At 49.4% G+C, this 20,252-nt stretch overlaps 1 protein-coding gene across 5 annotated transcripts in view; it reads right to left on the reverse strand.

Moving 5' to 3' along the window:
• SPTBN1 (spectrin beta, non-erythrocytic 1) overlaps nt 1-20,252 on the reverse strand; it is a 196,192-nt gene that overhangs the window by 31,837 nt on the left and 144,103 nt on the right. For all 5 annotated transcript variants that reach the window (XR_009544039.1, XM_060168837.1, XM_060168838.1 and 2 more), the window contains 11 exons: nt 19,813-19,928; nt 15,972-16,084; nt 14,985-15,172; nt 13,818-13,935; nt 12,197-12,355; nt 11,236-11,538; nt 9,245-9,398; nt 7,679-8,549; nt 7,451-7,588; nt 5,868-6,624; nt 4,714-4,916 (listed from right to left, as the gene is read on the reverse strand). Coding sequence is in view for 4 of the 5 variants with exons in the window: in XM_060168837.1 (XP_060024820.1) it covers nt 4,714-4,916; nt 5,868-6,624; nt 7,451-7,588; nt 7,679-8,549; nt 9,245-9,398; nt 11,236-11,538; nt 12,197-12,355; nt 13,818-13,935; nt 14,985-15,172; nt 15,972-16,084; nt 19,813-19,928 (3,120 nt within the window). In the remaining variant the exon portion in view is untranslated. The remainder of the gene's footprint in view (nt 1-4,713; nt 4,917-5,867; nt 6,625-7,450; nt 7,589-7,678; nt 8,550-9,244; nt 9,399-11,235; nt 11,539-12,196; nt 12,356-13,817; nt 13,936-14,984; nt 15,173-15,971; nt 16,085-19,812; nt 19,929-20,252) is intronic.

The raw sequence follows: 20,252 nt of genomic DNA on the forward strand, positions 1-20,252 counted from the left end.
ATATACGCTGAAAACAGTTTGCTAACAGTTCTCAATCATGTCAAGGAGACAAGATAACCCGACCCAGAGAGTTTGGCATCCTCCAAATGAGTAAGTCATGGTACAAGAGACCATCACACCTGTCCCAGCCACACAACAGGCCAGGATGCAGGCAAAAGAGCTTCATAAATCTGGTGTTAGGGGAGAAAAACCCTGAGCATGTGCTGAGTGAGGCTCTCCATTTTAGGAACTATGTGAGAATACGAAATTGATCTTTAAGAAACTCATACCTGGGTGACAGGCCATGTACATGGCTAAGAAAATGCACAAAACCATGTAACTGGCTTAAAGGAACCTTCCCTGATGACGAGATTCTCGTCAGGAGAAAAACTCACCCAAATCAACAATAAACCAAGAATGAAAATTTTCAGACCTGTGACATCACACACCTAACTCAATCCCACTCTTCATTAACAGATAAGGGTCACCAAGGTTTAAAGAAGTTAAAGCACAAAACCGTAACCGAAAAACTGAAAAGAACTGGAAGGAGCTGCTCGACTTGGGGGACGACAAGGCACGTGGATGCTGGGCACGGGGCTTCCTGGCACACGCTGTGGAGGTGCCAGAGCTCCCCCGCGAGCCTCCTTTACGCGCCCAGGGGCTTCTCCACCAGACTGTGAAGAAGGGCCACGTGAATGCCGTGAGTGCCATGAGTGCCACGGAAAGGGCTACCTCCACGTGGTCCTACTGCCATGGGGCAGAGCCGTACCACACTGAGCATCGAGAAGCATCGCCGTAACACAGCTCCCCCATCTTCCCAAGGAGCCCAGGCGCCAGCCAGCCAAAGCGAAGGGTGCGAAGAAGGGCCAAGGAAGGGTGCAGATGGGGAGGTTTGGTTTTTCATTCCAATTCCCAAAGCGATTTCTTGCTGCAGTGCCTGGGCAAGGTCTCTCGACCAGCCCTGCCTGCCCCCATGGCAGGGAGGAAGAACACGACCTCTGATTCTCTACAACACCAAGAAAGGGCAGCTCAGGGAGCACCTCATGCCAACTGGCTTTTAAAGAACCTTCTTCAAGAGCAAGAAAGACCTTACAGTGAAGCATGTGTCACCCGGGCCTGCAGTGGCTGCTGGCAACAAGGGACAGTGGCAGCACTGTAGCTACCATCTTGCCTGGGGACCAAAGGGAAATGCCCTCTGTTCCTACGGGTACCGGCGACTACAGAACACAGCAATAGCATGAATGGAAATAATGCCGCCAGGTATTATTGTTTATTATGATATGTTTAGACCACTTAGGCAAAATACAACAATAGAAAAGTACTTCTCATATAATGCTAAATGAAGAGAGTTTATGCACAGCGAATGATACAAAACTCCAAGGCACAAATTGGAAAAGCAAAAACTAAAATGGCATGTGCTGAGGGTGAGATTAAAAAGTAGTAGTTTCCACCTCCCCTCCGAATTTTTAACATTGTGGCTTTTATAATAAAAAATAAAAGGCCAAAGCTCCTTCACTTCATTGCTATCCTTTCTCAAAGATCAAAAATTTTTTAAAAATGTGTTTTAAAGATTGTTAGTGATCTTGGACTAAAGGAATTAGTCATCTAAAAATGTGGGTGGGGAAGGAATGTCAAGAAAAGTTCTTCAAGTTCCCAACCCTCAAATTCCAGTCACTATTTGTAGGGGGGGTTTAAGAGAAAGAGAGCAAATAAAGCAAACCTTCAGGAGGAAGGTAATTTGAGTTGGAGTTAAGTCACAAAATGCAAGAGTCCTGCCTTTAGCCAAAGGCCTTGGATGTAAGTTCCCGTTCCCTTCCCCGGCGTCACACAAAAATGCTACGATGGCAAGGAGTAAACAGAGACATGGGCAGTTAAACCAGGACATGCGACTTTGAAGCTCGTAGAAATAATAGGAGTAAAAATAACTTCAAACGCTGGGAAAATTTACTAAGAGAGAAATACCACCGGACGGAATCTTGAATGTCTCTCTTACATAATCAAGACTCACACGTGCCCGGTGGACTTCTGCCTGGACAATTTTCCTCTTTCGGTGGGTGCATGAAGGAGGGAAAGGCCAAATGGCGATTTAAGGCCTCAGGTCCAAACAACACAGATCAGGGGGGCATGAGGACGGCCTCTGAGCGATGTGCTCTGCGGGATGAAAAACAGCTACACAGGCAGCTGAGGTGGTCGCTGCTTCAGAAAACCCTCGAGAGAAGTGAGCACGGCTTAACTGTGCACTAGTGGTCACCAACGGTATTCACGGGAAGCGAAACTTGGGAAGGTCTTTCAAGGGGTGATTGTGGATTTAATTAGAGGGAAGGACCTTCTTAAACTTGGCCGTAGCTTCCCACACTCCTAAGAGTGCTCTTTGGGGCAAGGTTAAATGTCTTGCTTTCTTTCCATCTCTCACCACCTACCCCTATAATGAGACTCAAAGGCTCCTCACCACATGAGGCAGATATTGGGCTTAACTGTGGTTCTTACGGAAAATAAAGAACCACAGGTACCTAAGTAAAGTGGGTTGGTGATTTTTAAGCTTTTTCTCCCATGTGAGATCAGGTCTGGCTTTATGAAACTGGACACTTTTCCTTTTCTCCCAGGACTGCACTGGGGCTGGAATTTCCCTCTGAGCCAGGAAGCTCACCCGTTCACACCCCCCTGAGCAGGCTTGGACAGCAGGCTCCTTTCCACCCAGTCACAAGCCCTTTAAAGGCCACTCATGCCCCACCCACATCTGTTAAGAGTCAGCGTCTCTGTTCTAGTACTTCTTCTTCTCAACAAACTTCAGTGGTAATCGACGAGATTTCCAGAACGTAAGCAGGTTATGATGATTCTGCTTTCTACAAAAATAGCTTCACGGGAGCGTCAGAATGTTTCTAGACGGGGATCAGATCCGAAGAGTTAAGCTATTTACTTAGCATGTGCCCTGACACCACCTGGAACTGAGATTTGTATATTTTTTATAACAGACCAGTGTCCTCTGGGGTCAAGTTTCAGATCTTGAGGCCTCTGGGGATATTAAAGTGAAACCAGAATTCGGTTAACACGTGCTGAGGAAAATAAGAAAATGTAGTCCTGAGGGCAGATCACCGGAAAGCCCCGTCCCCCTTCCATCTCTCTTACGCTTACGGATAGCAGGGAATCTTCTTCCCAATGCTTTTTTAACAACAGAAATCCCCAGGAGGCCTTGGAACCCCACGGGCCCAGGCTCTCAGTCAAGGACAAAAGGAAGGTTAAGCCGCACTTGAGAGCTGCTGAAGCATTCCCTCACATCCAGGAGCCTCCGGTCTTGACAGAGTCACCTGCTTCCAACAAGCCCTTGCAGCTGCAGCATCAGGGGACGGATAAACACACTGAGGAAGCTGCCAGGCAGCTGCACGCCTGCCTGAACACAAGTGTCCCCAGCGGCCCGGCCTGCCTTCAGGAAACCAGCTGTGTGCACCTAACATGGAAGAACATGGTGTATCATGTTTACAAAACAACATGAGATTTAGCATTAAGAGAAAAGAAATTCCTTCTCCTCCAGGTTAAGCCTGTCTTGCCCAATCCTTGTTTCTCACACTTATTGAAGAAGGGCTTGGTGGAGGGATTTTTTTCTTTTTCTTTTTCGTAGCTGTTTTAAAAGCAACAGATACAAAATTATAATTAATATACCTTACATCCTATTCCATAGTACCAGCCCGAGAGCATACGGTTTAGGATCCGAATCAGTGCAAAGCACAGACTGGTTAAAGGCAGGAGCTCAGTCTTTACAGGCCAAGAGTAATTCCCCTCTCCACTGCACACTGTAAAACGTTCATCTGGCCCAGGGTCCCAGGAGACCCTCTCAGACATGGTAAGAAGGTAAGTAAGGAAACGCTCTCAGCAAGAAGTTCTTCCTCTTCACTGCACTTGAAAGCCGGAGAACCCTTGAGGAAGAGGCTGTTTCTCGGTGACATCAGTCTCACAACGAGCCCTTAAATCTGGCCCAGGGCTCCCTGGCACCGGGGAAGATCAGCTGCAGCAGAGGCTAGTGACTGACCCAGATGGGCCACACCCAGAGAGAAGTGGCCAGTCCAGAACCAAGCCAGATCTGCCCAGACCTCCTACTTCAGTAATAACCAAGGCAGAGTTGAGAGGCAGGCGTGAGGGTCTAACAGAGAACACTGGCCAGGGAGAAAAATCTTTTGGAACGGCAAATGAATAAATAAATAAAAATACAACAAGAGCATCTCATCTTGGAGAGGCCTTGGCAGAAAAGGAGGACAAGTCTTTTTTCTTATTATGAAAAAGATCCTATTACAGCATCACCCAAGCCAATTTTCTAAGAAAGGCCTGATGGTGTTCACTTTTGCCTCTGCCAGGTACTCGGGACAAGCCAACTTTGCCCTTCCTCCCTGTCCCCTCCTGAAAGGCCTCAGAGGAGTCTTGTGTGGATGAAGGTCAATGTGGGCTTGGCTGGGGAAGCGTCTGGCTTTCGGGGTCCCACTGGGTGACACGCTACGTGTCACCTCTCACAGGGCAAGGCTCACACCCCACCGCTACTCAGCACTCTGGCTCTCCTAAGTCTTTGGTTAAGAATTAGTCTGGCGTCTCAGGCTTTCTTTCTTTTGTAGATTAAATTTTGCTAGGTGCCCACGTCCTGCCCACTGGGGGAATTTATACCCACAGCCCCAAAGACGTTGGCCAGGGACTCAGAGGCTTGACAGCCCCAGGGTGTATGACTCCCTTGAGAACCTCAGGACGCCGCACCTGTCATCGATAGAGTCCACCTTCTCCTGGATGCGGTCCGAACTGATGTTCCCATCGCTCACCAGCCTCCGGCCCGTCTCCACGACCGCATTGATCTTCTCCTCATTGGCGTCCATGGTGGTCATGAAGTCCTCTTGTTTTTTAATAGCTGCTTCAGCTCCTTCCAAGGTGGTGGGCATTTCAGTATGGGCCAAAACATACTCCTTATTTAAAAAGGGAAAAACAAAATCAGAGCACGACGAGAAATCATGAAATACAACTTGCTTTCAGAACAACAACAAAAAAGCACTCTTTCCTACATTCTGCATTTCCACGCAACATACTTTGCAACAACTGCTTCGTCACACTTATATGAAATTATCTATGGAGTCAGTTAACACAAAAAGTTGGGCGGGGGAAAAAAATCCCAGTGGGACACTGCAAGTGACTAAATTTCCCTAAGTGGTTAAATGCTCCTATTTTTTTCCCGGAGAGTGAGGGACGTGAACAAAGGTCTGTGCACCAGCCACAAGGGTCCACTCATGTGCCCATAAGGTGACAGCAGCAGACCGTTCAAACCCAATCTTCTAAGAAGGATTATCAACCACAATGTTGGCGACCGTCCTTAGCTCTTTCTCTAATCACTGCCCTTGGGTCATTGGGTCAAGTCCCTGACCTTTCTAGAGCAACGAAGACAGAACCATTCAGAAAAAAAAAGAAAGAAAGAAAGAAAAGAAAAAAATCCCCTAAAATACTGGGTTGGCCAAAAAGTTCGTTCGGATTTTTCCGTAATCTTACGGAAAAACCCGAACGAACTTTTTGGCCAACCCAATACTTTTGAGATTGAATTAACACCTCTCAGAATGTCACTAATTTAATGAACTACTATGAGGACATACGTACTATGAACACACTAAGAGGTCCTCGACCGTCACTGCAGTGGAACTGTACTCTGCAAGGCAAGATAGCCCCTGTGGACATCTTCAGCTCTATCCCCTACTACGTTGTGATGGGTTTCAGTGCCTTAGATGTCAGGAAAAAACAAGTGTCTTTCCATTATTCTTCTCACTTCCCACAGGTGAGGTTGAAACCGGCAGCCCTGGCAGAAGTGCCTCCAAAGGCAGCCAGGGCCCCTGCTCCGACAGGAAGGGAGCCAAGGCAAGGAGGGACGTTACCTGGTTGTTCAGGAAGGCTTCGGCCTGCTTCGTGTCCCGCAGGAACTGCTGGTAGGCGTGGGACTGGGAGAGAAGGTTCTGCCTGTTCTCCCACATCTTGTGGAGCTCATTCCACCCAGTGTCCAGGGCCTGCAGCCGCTGCCGCAAGAACATGTACTGGGCGTCGGTCTGGCCCTGGGTGACCATCTCGCCCATGTCCCTCATCTTCTGGTAGTCCTCCTCATAGTTGTCGATCTCGTTTTTGATGTTCTCGTGCTGCGTGAGGAGCTTCTCAGCCTCGGTCAGGGTGTTGGGCATGTCCTCCGAGGCGATGGCCGTCTGGGTCCTGGAGAGCCAGGACTGGAAGTCGTCCAGGTCCCGCAGGAACTGCTGCAGCTTGCTGGCCTCTCCCAAGGAGGCCTCGCGGTTCTTCAGCGTGGTCTTCATCTCCTCCCACACGTCGCTGATCTCGGCCAGCCGAGACAGGATGGCCTGGGCCTGGTCGGGGTGCTCCGACTCCAGCTTCTCGGCCTCCTTCTGCAGGTCGCTCAGCTTTGCCTCGATGGCCACCAGGTCCCGCTCCATGCCGGTCAGCTTGCGCTGCAGGGCCATGACTCCTGCCAGGTCGTTGCCCAGGTCCTGGGTGGATTCAATGACCTTGGTCTTTTCCCGAATCCAGGACTTGGTTTCGTTGCACTCGAGGTGGTAGTTCTGGATGCTCAGGGCGGAGAGGAGAGCGTCCTTCTTCCGGTCCACCAGCTCCCTGAACTGACTCCACCTGTGGGTGCAGGGGCGGAGGAGAGAGCAGAATGGGAGAGAGGCCGGAAGCTCACGGCTGGACGAGGAAATTAACAGTGACGGTCGAAGCTGCGACTCCCCCTCCAACTTTGCTTTGACTACATGCGTTTTGGAAAATCATCTCCCTCAGTATATGGACACCTAATATCACCATCGAAACAGCTCAGAGACACACTATAATCGGGAAAGAGCCTGACAAGAGGGGGGACTTGTCAAAGGAGCTGCAAAGTCAGCAGTGACAACACACCCGTCCCCCAAAGAGTAACTTAATTCATGTCTGCGATGCACATTTTACTCATCTCCGAGCGGCACCTAATGAACGTTTCCCACACCCAAAGGCCTCAGAACCAAGGCCAGCTTGCCACCACGACCTACTCAAACGTATTTATTCAACAGAAAGATAAGACCAGGACAAAGGTCCACCTTGATAATCAGGACTTTCGTCCACCAATTACATCTCAAACATGCTAAAACCCTGTTCCAGAAATCATTTTAAAAGACACAGGACAGGTGCCGCCTTGATGCCGTGATCCGGCAGGCTGGGCACAGGTCTCACACCCAGGCCCTCGCTTCCCACATAGGGAGGGGCTGCCCCGAATGATGTCACTCCCCCCCCCCCGCCTCTTTCTCAGGGACACTTCTTGAAAAACCAGGGTGTGTCGAAAGGCAGATGCCGACATCATGACGTCAGCGCCACAGTGTCAGTGACCCTGTGCAGGAAATTCCTGACCGCAAGGCTCAGCAGGCGGCCTGGCCATTCCGGCCTGGCTCACAGGGAGCTGGCCCGCCCCCTGTCTCACGCTTACCTCGTGTTGAGCTTGTCCTGCTGGGCCTTGATCTCCTTCTCGCTCGGGTGGCCGCTGTGCATCAGCTGCCGGGCGATCTGGTTCACCACCGCCACCCGGGAAGCCTGGTTGTTCATCTCTGGCTCTAGGCTCTCGAATCTGCAAAGGCAATTCAACAGGGAGGTCACCTGCTCGGTCACCTCGGCTGCGAGGGGCGGGAGGGCCGGTGTCCCCGCGGCACCCGCTCACCTGTGCTGGATGACCTCCAGGTCCTCCAGCTTCTCTGGGATCTGCATGTTGTCGAGCCACTGCTCCTTCTCGTCGATCCAGAGCTCGCAGGCGCCGGCCTCGCTGAACATCTTGTACAGGGCCAGGGTGTCCTGCAGCGCCTGCTTCCGCAGCCGCGTCAGCTCGGCCACCTCCTTGTAGCGCTCCTCGATGCCCGCCAGTCGGCCCTGCACGTCGGGAGACTCGGCATGCTCCTGGGGGAGGGCGCCGGCCTGCTCGTGCAGCGAGTCGATGGTGGGCCGGTAGTTGGCGATCTCCTCTGCCACGTCCTTGTGCTTCTTGACCAGGGACTGGGTGGAGTACTCGTCGTGGCCCACGTCGCTGCTGGAGACGATCTTGAGGATGTCCAGCATCCAGGCGTCGATGTCGTCGGCGTCCGCCTGGAACTGGTGCAGCAGCGAGGCCTCCTCCAGGCGCTTCTTGCGGATGGCCGAGAGCTGCTCCAGGTGGGCCCACTGCTCGCGAATGTAGGCGATCCGCTCCCGGATCTTCTCCGACCCGAAGTGCTCCTCGGCGATCATGTCTTCGCCCTCCTTGATGGCCTGCTCGAAGTGGCCGCTGCGGCCGCTCATCTCGTCCTCGAACGCCCGGTGCTTGCTGAGCAGCCGCACGACGCTGGTGAGGTCCTTGCCGTAGTCGTCGGAGGACAGGATCTTCTCCTTCTCCCGGATCCAGCCTTCCTCCTCGGCCATCTCCCAGAAGAACTTCCAGAGGCGGCGGGACTCTTCCAGGCGGGCCCGGCGCTCGGCCGCCAGCTGGCAAAGCTCTTGATAACAGAACTCCATGTGGGCCACGCGGTCTCGGATCACCTGGGGGTCGCAGGGCTTGTAACCTGTTTAACACCAAGGCGGGCACGTGGGTGTGACAGCGGCAGCACAGGCTCCTGCGCGTCTGCAGGCAGTCGGCTACACCCCCGTTCTCCCTCCTAGATCACCAGTTTACGCTAAGGGCAGGGCCACGTTATGGGGCAATGGAGTACCTTCTAAAACCTTGACTGGATGAGGAGGGAGAGGCAAGGATAACTGCTACTTTTTTTTTTTTTTTTTGCCCCAAGCATTATTTTTTTTGATCACTTAGGAACCAAAAATAGCAGGTAAATTGTAAGAAAGAAGGCAGCTGCATTTAATTGTTTCTAAAACAGAACAAAACCAAATCCTTCCAAATATCCTTTAAACAAAGATATGCACAGCCAGGTGTGAAAGCCATGAGGTGTCTGAGAGACACACCAGGCTATCGGTGTGCAGAGTGTGGTCTGGCAGATTTCAGTGGCCAACATCAAGCCACTAAAAACCAACCAGCACTCGAGTACGGAAGGAAAAGACAGGTCCATTTCAGAATGGCAAGACAGAGTTAAAACGTAATGGAAGGCCACCCTACTGCATCTCATTATACCCACGACACGGCCCACTGGGAACCCACGATAGCAAGGTAACTTTAAAGGTCCCACTGCCACACATAACCCATCTACGTCTCTGGAGATGGACTTCTGGTGACGAGGGGGTAACATCTGGAACGGTCTGTCTTTACCTTCCCCGTCTGTTGCAAACTTCTGGGCGGAGGCATTGACACCTCTCACCCGCTCTGCCTGGATGCCAATGTCCGCTTCAACCAGGGCGTGCTTCTGTAACAGGTCTTCCACGCCGAGCAAGTGTTTGCCATAGTCTTGAGACAATAATAGCACCTGCACGCAAGAGGCAACAAAAAAGGCATCCATGAGTACAACCTTGATGTCAGCGTCTCATAATCTTTGGACGGGACGGGAGCCACCAACCAAGCTGCACCCTCCCTCCAGCCGGCCATCCTCCCCATACCTTTAGGGGAAGATGATGGCATGCAAACCAGAGCAAAACAAACCCGAAAGACTGTAGCAGGAGAGATGTTATAAACTAATGACCATCTACCTTGGAATAAGAAGTCAAACCTATACTAAAAAGTAAAGAACAGAAAAAAGAAAAAAAAAAAAAGAGAGGAGAAACCAGTATGAAATATAAACTGAGCCTCCAAGAAGGAAGTGCCTGCAATAACAACCATTCAAGAAGATAAGATAAAGGTAACAGAGCTGTTTCATGTCAGAGTTTAAAGACGTCTCCTAGAAGTTGTCGACCCCTTAACTGGATGCTCTCCTCACCTGCGAGCTCATTGGTACACCTCTGCGATACTTACACAATCCACGGGAGAAACACCTAGTTGAAAAGCTTACAAACTACATCTCTAACCAAATAAGAACAAGGTCAGGTGACTGTCATGCTTAGGAGGTCCCGAGCAACATCTCTGGTTTAAGTTTGGACCCACTAATATTTTCTTTCATTTTTTTCCATCAGCCCTATTTGGGGCCCTCATCACACATCCTCTCCAGATGGAATTTCTACTTCATTCTTACTTATGAGGAAGTCTCTGGCCCAATTGGAATTATAAAGTGCATGACGAATTCTAAAATGAAAAGCACATCTCTGCTAGATTTTATGAACATTTCTATTTTAAGAGCTCAAGACAGACCATACGTGAGAACATCATAAACCTGGGACAATAAGAGGGGAAACTCATGGTATGAAGTGACCTTGCTCCCCCTGCCAGGAAGAGCTCAAGAGGTAAGCAAAGGACAAGGGCTTACATCCCAGGAAGGAAATCCCTCGCATGAGGTCAAGGCAGGGAACACGGCGTGTTGAGATAAAGGAGGCTTCACGGTACGGCCTGAAATCGGCCCTGTTCTGTCCTAGCTATGTGGCTAAAGGCCTGCCAGCTGGAGAACTGCTTGACACGGATGAGCTTCCATCAGAGGCTTGCATCAGAGGACACGGACAGGCACAGGACTACGGCACAACGGCAGGCCTCTTCCTGGGTTGGGGGAAAGCTGGGAACACCATGCCCAGAGCTGCCAGTAAAGGAAGGGGAGGCACAAATCGGCACTGGCAGCCCTCTCCAACCAGCGCGCCGTCCTGTGATACACACACACATCTTGCACTTAATTCTCGCTATAACTGGATGAGGTAGATGCAGCAGATGGTAAGTAAGCTCTCCGCTTACAGGTGAAGGAAGAAGGCTCAAGGAGATCGGGAAGCTCCGGCGCTCACGATCTGAACGCTGGCTGCCTGGTTCCCGGGATGCGCTCTGTTCACACTGCCTACTACTCTTCCGTACCACCCGCCTGGCCTCTCCCCAAAGCAGAGCCACTCACACATAGACCAACGAGACGGAAAGGTAGCCCCAACTCTAAAAAGTTAAAACCACAGAAGACCACAATTTGATTGACCCCCTACCACGGGATATTCCTAAATTAGACCTGAGTCACAGCAGCAGCCCTCCAGCTATGGAACTGACCTTCGTCACAACTTCTTCTCACTTCACGCCTCATTTAACTTGTGAGCTAACAACCTTTCCGTGGGTGACATGGCCCTTCTCCGGCTATAAGTGGGCGATCAGACCAGGGGCATGGCTGTGTGTTGGGGGGTTAGTGGGCGGGTCCCAGACGAGAGAGGCCTGACTGGATGGGCTCGGGCCTCCATGCAGGCACGTTTTACCTTCATTTCATCCATCCAGTCCATAATGTAGAGCATTTCCTGGAATATCTTCTGCAGCCCCAGGTTCATCTCGAGGCGCTGCCGCCGGGCCCTGAGCAGCTCCAGCAGGTACTCCCAGAGCCGGATGACGTTGTCCTTCCTCGCCGCGATGCGCTTGATGTCGTGGTAGTTCTCCGCTTCCAGCTCCCTGGCCACGGCCACCACGGCCTGCACGCGCTCCTCGTACGCGGCAATGTCCGTCTCTATGGCCTCGTGCTTTTTCGTGGCAGCCTCGACTGCGGGAAGGTCAAATCCAAAGTTGTCCTAAGAGAAAAGGGAACGAAAAGAAAAGAAGCACAAAATTCAAAAGCCATCCAATTTGGAACAAAGAAACAGAAAACGGAGGTGGATTCCTGGGCACACCCCTTAATCTTTGCGGGGGGGGGTCCCAAAGCCAAACGCCGACTCCCGAGTCCCGACCCCCGCTGATCTCCGCCTTCCTGAGGGCCCTTAGAACTGTGCTTGGGCTCAAATGCTGTCCCCAAAGCAAACCAGCAATTTCTCACTTTACAGAAGGGTGTAGCACATAGGTAGCACCCGACTTACAAGACTGGAGCAGGAGATGGCTTTGGTTAAGCCAAGTAGAAAAGAAGCCACTTACTTATTTCACGGCCAGTCTAGCTGCCTTGAAGGCCAAAGACTGGGAGAAAGAGAGAAATTTTTAAATATGAACGGTTCACACACACTCACTGGCTCTAAACAAACTCTGAGCTACTTCCAGATCTATAAAAAGTTAGGTAAATAGAAGAGAAAATGTATTAGAAATTATAAACATCCTCTTCATGGGAAGTGGGTGAGATGACTTGACAGCTGCTTCAGGATACTGGATGTTGACAAACAGCTGTCCTAGGGCCCCTGAGTGTGGTCTAGGTTCTAGCGGACCCTGGGAGCAGTCTTCTTGAACACTGTTCTAGAGCAGTACCTGGGACACCAGACGCTGGTTCTCGCTCAGCCAGGTTTCCCTCATAGCTGCCTTGCGGTCAAATCTGCGGGCGAGCTGTTCCAGTTTCTCCTGTCTTATGAGCTCGTTCCGCAGGGCCAGTTCTCGCTCATGTTCCGCTTTTTCCAGTCTTTCCCAGGCCTACAGAAATGAAAGAGAACAGTTTCCTGCTACGTTCAAGGAACAATCCTAGGCTGCAGTTAACAGCCAGTGCTTCTCAAAAAGACGTGAGAACTTAAAAGGGAAATCCCATTCCCAACCTCACTGACTCTTAAGCCTTGGGAAAAAAATCATTTTCTCTCAGTTGAGCCCCATGGGAACACTCTCCCCTATCTAAATCTAAAGATCCTATGTCACATCTGGGAAACAAAACTGTAGATATGGAGCAATGTAACTAAGTTACAAAGCCCTTAACTTTAATTGAGAGGAAGCAAAGTATCTTCAACTGCTCTGATGTAAAAAAGATAAATGACATCTTCTAAAAAATCCTATTATGAATCTCTCATTCACCCCACTCTGAAGTAACTTTTTTATTTTTTTGCGGTACGCGGGCCTCTCACTATTGTGGCCTCTCCCGTTGCGGAGCACAGGCTCTGGATGCGCAGGCTCAGCGGCCATGGCTCACGGGCCCAGCCGCTCCGCGGCATGTGGGATCCTCCCGGAATGGGGCACGAACCCGTGTCCCCTGCGTCGGCAGGTGGACTCTCAACCACTGCGCCACCAGGGAAGCCCTGAAGTCACTTATTTATTTATTTATTTTTTCGGTACGTGGGCCTCTCACTGTTGTGGTCTCTCCCGTGCGGAGCACAGGCTCTGGACGCACAGGCTCGGCGGCCATGGCTCACGGGCCCAGCTGCTCCGCGGCATGCGGGATCCTCCCAGACCGGGGCACGAACGCGTGTCCCCTGCGTCGTCAGGCGGACTCTCAACCACTGCGCCACCAGGGAAGCCCGAAGTCACTTATTTTTAATTCACGTATCGGAGTATTTTTTTCCAAAATACTCACCAATTAATAAATTCATTCCTATGGAATACATCTTACTTCACATTAAAAAAAAATTCCACTTAAAAGAATCTAAATGTGTACAACTGACCACAGTTCTAGATTTTTCAGATTTCTGCTTGGAAATAATGCCCACCATGAAATTCTGTAATTGCAGCTGTAACAGGCATGGAAACAAATTTTTTGACAGCTTCTTGACGGAAGGAGTCAAAATCCTAAGCCCTAACCTCTAGGGATTCCAGATACAGGAAATAAGGTTTTGAATTCTCCCTTCTGCAATTTAAAGATGTTTGAGCCAATTGCCTGAGACAAATGACAGGTAAACTGATTATGTATCTGAGTGACAAAGTACACAGGCTGAACCTGGTTTGATAAAATCTAACACACACACACACACACCACCAGCCACCTGCCCCCAAACCACCACAAGCACTCCCTTGACCCTCAACACTATGTAAGCAATGACTGCCGCTTATCAACTCAGCAGGCCAGGATCTCTTAGCAATCAAGACCCACTGATAGAACCTGAAAACCTACAGGAGGCTGGCGCCCACACAGGAGGGCAGGGACCATGAAGGAGGCCAGATGGATCGGTTTTACCTTGTTAATGTCAGAGATGAGCTTCCCCTCCCGGGGCATGTAGACCTTCTGGTTATTGGCCCTCATCTTGCTCTGAATAGTGAAAAGCAGGACTTCCAAGTTCCCCTTCTCAGTAAATCTAAGCAGAGAAAACCAGCCATAAACATTATACTATATTTTGTCCTTTCAAAAGGAAAAATGCATCTACTTCTAGAGAAAAAAATAAAATAAAATAAAATAAACACACTTCGTGCAGCCTCACAATTTTAAAAGGCATTTATCTCCGGTCTGACTCTTACGTGAAACGCGTGCGTGTCAGAGAAACAGCAGTGGGTTAGTTACTGGGTACTGAAGACCTCAGTATGTGCCAAACTGTGCGGTTTTTCTTGTGGTTCGTTGTTGTTGCTGAGATTTACAGTCAGGGGCACAGAATGCGACTCTTTCGTTAATCAACTCAATCAAGATTTAGACCCCAAGCCGCGGATGATGAACTTGCTTCATTTGGAGAGCACAGCTGAATGCATTCAACAAGGATCATTTCAAACGACCACCTAGGGTCACTGTCAATGGGTTGTGGAGACCTCAGCCAGGAATTCACAACTGAGTGGAGTTTTCAGAAAAAGGAGGGATGACTCTTGTCATAATAAGCAAGAGATAAGGGCCGCAATCTTTACTGGACAACTACGTATCTTTAAAATATGTGAAAAATCAGACTTCTGGGGGCAGCAAAACCTGATCTGAACGGATATGAAACTATTGTTTTTTTAATTCACACAGTGTGAATAATTACATGTTTTGCTACAGATATGTGAGGAGGCTTGATATGAGTTAACTGCCTCAGAGCCACCTGGCATGTACCCTGTTACTTCTCTAAAATCCAGAAACGATGGAATTCTGAAACACATTAGGCGCAAGAGCTTTGGATAAGGAACTGGGGACCTGCACCGTTTCTTGGGATTCTCACGTATCACACATACCAGTGGCACATTTCTGCTAGAAAGGGCTCACAGAGGGTATAATCTGGAATACATCTCGGCAACACAGGCTCGGATTAAAAGGAGTAGGACAGGCCGCTGGCGAGAGGCATTCATTGAGAGATGAGACCATGCAAGTCAGAAAACAGGGGTCTGCGGCTGCAATCACCTCTCTCCCCACAAGAAGGGCAAGGCATTACACTCTGCATCTTACTTGGGCGGCTTCTCCACAGTGCGGTAGGTGTTGAAGGCCTGGAGCTGTTGTTGAACCCCAACCAGCGAGTTGGCAAATTTGCGGTTGTTCAAAATGATGATGGTTTGTTCAATCCACTCCAGAAGGTCAGAGGCAAGGGATTCATACTTTTCAATCATTTTTTCTGTTTCAATAGCATTGTCGAGCACCTGTAAACAAGAGTCAGAAAAATGGAAAAACAAGATCGTATCCCTACGTAAGGGAGACATGACTGCAGCCCTATGGGAGCCCGCACACACTTCAGCACTGGCTCTGAAAACGGTTCTATGAGACTTTGGCACAACAGTTTTTAAAACTCCAAGAACCATGTGCTAATAAGCACTCAGACCGTGGCTATCATTTGTGAGCAATGACAGCTTAACTCAACTGTAATTGGTTCTGTAACCTCCCAACCCCCAGGCAAGGGTTTCAGATCCTGTATGACTCCTGATGCCTCAGCTCCGAAATTCCTAGAGGAACAAAAAGGGCTCTATTTTGCTTGGTCCTGTCCCATGAACGCCCACGGATTTTCTATTCCATTGCACTGAGAAGACGATGTCATCTGATCTGCGGTGTTCTGAAATATATGGCAGGGGAACGTCAGCCAAACAAAAAAATGAAAAAAGCGTGACACTGATGAGGCCTTTCCAAGCGTGGTAAGTAGGACTTCCACGTCCATGACATCAGGCAACTCAATCAGATTTTCAATACCCAATTTTCTGGCAAGGTTGAGGGGAGGGGTGTTTCCGGGTCTGAGATCCCCCTGAAATCCCTGCCTGAGTATTTCAGCCACCCACCACTCCTGCCTCCTAGTACTCTTTGGGATCCAGAGGCTGCTGCCCACTTCCCTGCCGTGTGGAGAACCTGCCACGAACTCCCAGTAGCTAAACGTCTGAGTGCATGGCGGCGGCACATTAAGATGTGAACCTTAATTATGTCTCACAACTTACAAAAGTGGTGTGAGCTCACCTTTCCAATTCGTTTTCCTTCAACAGCCAAGGCCTTCATCTTTGAGAAGTAGTGGTAATAAGTCACCACATAAGTGATAATGGACTTCTCATCGGGGTGGTCCACACTGATATCTGCAACCCAGAGAAGATCCTGTTCAGTACTCTGCTCACGGCACCGCCAACCAGGCAGCAGGAACAACCTGGAACAGCTGCTCAGCACTGCACAGGCCCGTATCTTCACTTTTTGGGCTTGAGAGTTCTGCCATCGATGTGTTAATTATAAAGTTAACTAACAGGGATGAAATCACCTCCCTGGCTCTTTTATTATACGAACATTCATAAGTGCCTTCTACTGCAATAAGAACATAAAAGTCTTTTTTTTCTTTTAACATCTTTATTGAAGTATAATTGCTTTACAATGGTGTGTTAGTTGCTGCTGTATAACAAAGTGAATCAACTACACATATACATATATCCCCATATCTCCTCCCTCTTGCGTCTCCCTCCCACCCTCCCTATCCCACCCCCCTAGGTGGACACAAAGCACCGAGCTGATCTCCCTGTGCTATGCGGCTGCTTCCCACCAGCTACCTATTCTACATTTGGTAGTGTATATATGTCCATGCCACTCTCTCACTTCATCCCAGCTTACCCTTCCCCCTCCCCATGTCCTCAAGTCCATTCTCTACATCTGCGTCTTTATTCCTGTCCTGCCCCCAGGTTCATCAGAACCACTTTTTTCTTTTTAGATTCCATATATATGTGTTAGCATACAGTATCTGTTTTTCTCTTTCGGACTTACTTCACTCTGCATGACAGAAGGACAAAAAAGTCTTAATAGACATGATCCTTTCTCTAGAGGACCCCAGGCCACCGAGATGACAAAATATATACAAAAGTACTAAGCAGAAATGAAGAACATAGTAAGAATTGAGTCAGATATCTCACTGATGTGGCTACCACCCAGACACACCACACCCACCCCCCTGCCTCCCCGACCCCTAAGCTGGTCTGTGTTTCTCTGTGGTCCTTATTTCTGCCAGTGGCACCAGAATCTTTCCCGGCCACTACGTCCATGGACATCTTTATCTCCTTGTTACCCATATATCTGGCTAGTCACCGGGTCTGAGACCTGATGATTCTATTTATGGAATCCTTATTGTCACTCTCGGGTCCAGCTCTCACGGTCACATAACCAGACCTGAAGCAATGGCTTCCTCACTGGGTCTCCCTGCTACTCGATTCACTGGACACACCTTGCCTAGCTGATCTTCCAGAAGCACAGCTGTGAAGCACGGCTTCCTCCCAAGCCCAAATTACTCAGAAGTGCCCTGCAGTCTGAAAAATAAAGTATAAACCCCAAAGGCCTCTACAACTTGCCCTAACTTTCTTTCCCTCCCTCCCTTCCTTCCATCTATCCATCGAATATTTATCACACTTCCTCTAAGTGCCAAGTGCCATTCTAGACATTTCTCATTCTGCAGCCTACTGGTTCTTCTAAGGCACTATAGATCTAAACCAAACTGGACTATTTACCACCCCTCAATTCCCAATATTCCTTCCAGTTACAGCCTCCCTTTGTCTGAAAGGGCCTTCCCCAGCACATCACCTTCTTCCTACCCTTCAGGTCCAGCTCAGAAGCCACCACTCCAACACAGCCATTTCCGATCCCTACAGCTGGAATGACTGTCTCCTCGGGCTTTGTTTATCGTTTGCTTTCTGCCAGGTCCTATGATTACTTATGCACATTTCATTAGTCTTACAAGACTGAGTTTCCAAGGCAGGAACCCAGTCTTGGGAAGCCCTGGGCCACCGTGCCTCCCCACCTCCTAACGCACTGTCTATATACAGGGTGGGTGGTCAATTCAATAAATATTTATCGAGGGAGGGAGCAAATGAATGAAGGTGGTCAGTCTTCAGGGTATGGCAATGTTGAGGGAAGTACTCAACTCGGGATAGACGGAGGAGAGAACACACAGATGGCTCTCTGATGACGTATGGGGCTCTTTTTGCAATGTGCCTCCGCACACGCGCCTTCACTTCTATCCTTCCTGGCAGCCCTGTGTGAGGCAGGTTGCCTCTCTTGTTTTAAAGACTTGACTACCAGGGCACAGGGCGGGAAAGCTCCCTGCCCAGAGTCCCTGAGGCAGCTGATGGCAGAGGGGGCCACCGCTACTGTTCCCACCCCCGGGCCCCTGTGGCCAACTCCTGTGTCTGTCTGGCCCCATCAAAGTGGGCCCCGTGGATACAGAATTGCAGGAAGGCCAGGAAAAAAATGCCATCCCTGTATGCAATTTAATAAACATAAAATGTCGACATAACTGGGAAGGAGTGAGCAAGCAAAGCCTTTTCTAACTTGTTTACAATTTTATTGTAACTGATGCTCTCTGGGGCACCGGACAACTAATAGCAGCTAAGGACAACTAATCATCAAGATCCAACCCACAGAATAAGTGACATCGACTGCTTCTTTTAGCTCCTTGTCTTCGAATGATCTGGGGAACATCAATCCCCTTTTCGTAGTGGGTGGTGATTAGAAAGATTAACTAATGAGCAACTTATTAAATTTCTTTCTGTCATAGTGATTAAAAAAAAAAAGAAGATTCTCTGTCTAAGCACAAAGAGCTCGGGCTCAGGGAGGATGCCTTTCCAGAGTAAGGCAGGGGTTAAGCACAAAGATTTATCACAGTCCAAGGAATTTTAGTTTCGTGTTTATATTGAGAAATCGTTTAATGGGCTAGCACAAAGATAACTTTATCTCGGCTTCCTGTAGTGAAACTATCAGTGCATCTGATGCACTGGAAAATAGCAAGACGCCTGCCTGGTAGCCTCCTGACCTCGATCTGCCCCTGGGGAGTTCAACTTCCTGTTCTATATTTATAAGAACTTTAAACTTTCACTCGCATACAGTTTTTTCTCTCTAATATCTGCTAACAGCTGAGAGGGTCTAAAAGGCTCCAGCCCTACAAACAAATCCTCTTACGTCTTCAATGCTTCTCGACATCAGAAGACGTTCCTGTGATAGCTCATGCTAAGATGAAGCCTACAGTTAGGATTCTGGTAAGCAAGGGATTTACAACCTATGGGACTGTCCCACACAGGTCTGCTCCACGTCACCCGCAGTCAGTCTGCAGGGTCCTGCTGCAGGGATCCGCAGAGCAGAGAGGTTGGTTCCGTGCAGAGACTGGGCCGCCAAGCAGCCAGCCACGAGGAGGGGCTGCGCGTGCTACTCCTTCTGCCACCCACACGTTCCGGGTGCACCTTCCTCACTGAAGCTCTTCGTGCTCAGGAACAAACACCGCACAGCCTCCTAAGGAGGCCCCTGCCCCTATCTCTACCCAGGCCAGACCACGCTCTTGCCACCGTGGGATGAACGTCAGTCAACAAGCATGTATGGAGAGCCTAAGGCAGGTTCGCTTCCTTGAGCACAGAGGCTAAGAGGCTTCAATGACTCCCCAGTGCCTGCTGAATAACCTCTAAAGACTGTAACCTGTTGGGCCCCCACCCACCTTTCCAGTTGTATGTTTCCCAACAACACGCTAACACCACTCCCAATAAACTGTTAGTCCCCGGTCACACCTTCCTCTTTCGCAGCTCCTTTGCTCACACAGATCCCTCTGCCTGCCACGCCCTCTCCTCTGGCACATGTGTAAATCATACTCATCTCTCAAGGCCTTTTCAGACGTAATCCTTTACACAAATCCTCAAGTAACTCCCACACCAAAATTAAACTCCTCTTCCTTAGATAATTCCCAAAGCACACTGTACAAATGAAACAAACTGACACAAAGCAGATTTTATATTTACTCCGCAGTGCTAGAGATGCCGAAGGTCCCACCTCTTACCCATGGAGTCCTTACCTTCGGGGTCCAACAGTTTAGTGAGGCCGAGGTGCTGCTCTGCAAGGTTAAATGCATTCTGCAGATTGTAGTGTGCATTGGATTTCTTTAGCTTGTCAAAATCTATCAGGTCAGGCCTGTGTAGAACAACAGTGGAACAAAGATTTATCACAGTGGCTGGAAAACACACCGTGTGACCAGTGGGACTCGATTACTACTCCAAAAGTGTCCACTTAGCAGAGTAAAAGCCTACAATATTAGTTAATCATCAAACAATGAAACCCGGTTTTTGAATAAACAACCTCAAAGTTTATGAAGACAATGGGTTAAGTCGTTTCTCTGGTTTGGGAGAATTTACACATTCTCTCTCACCTTCCTCACGGGGAAGGCAGGAATTTCCACCATGATGCAACAGCGAGGGCAACGGACATGAGGACCGAAAGTCACCCAGATCTGCTACA

Source organism: Lagenorhynchus albirostris, chromosome 13 (assembly GCF_949774975.1).
Source record: "Lagenorhynchus albirostris chromosome 13, mLagAlb1.1, whole genome shotgun sequence".
NCBI lineage: Eukaryota > Metazoa > Chordata > Mammalia > Artiodactyla > Delphinidae > Lagenorhynchus > Lagenorhynchus albirostris.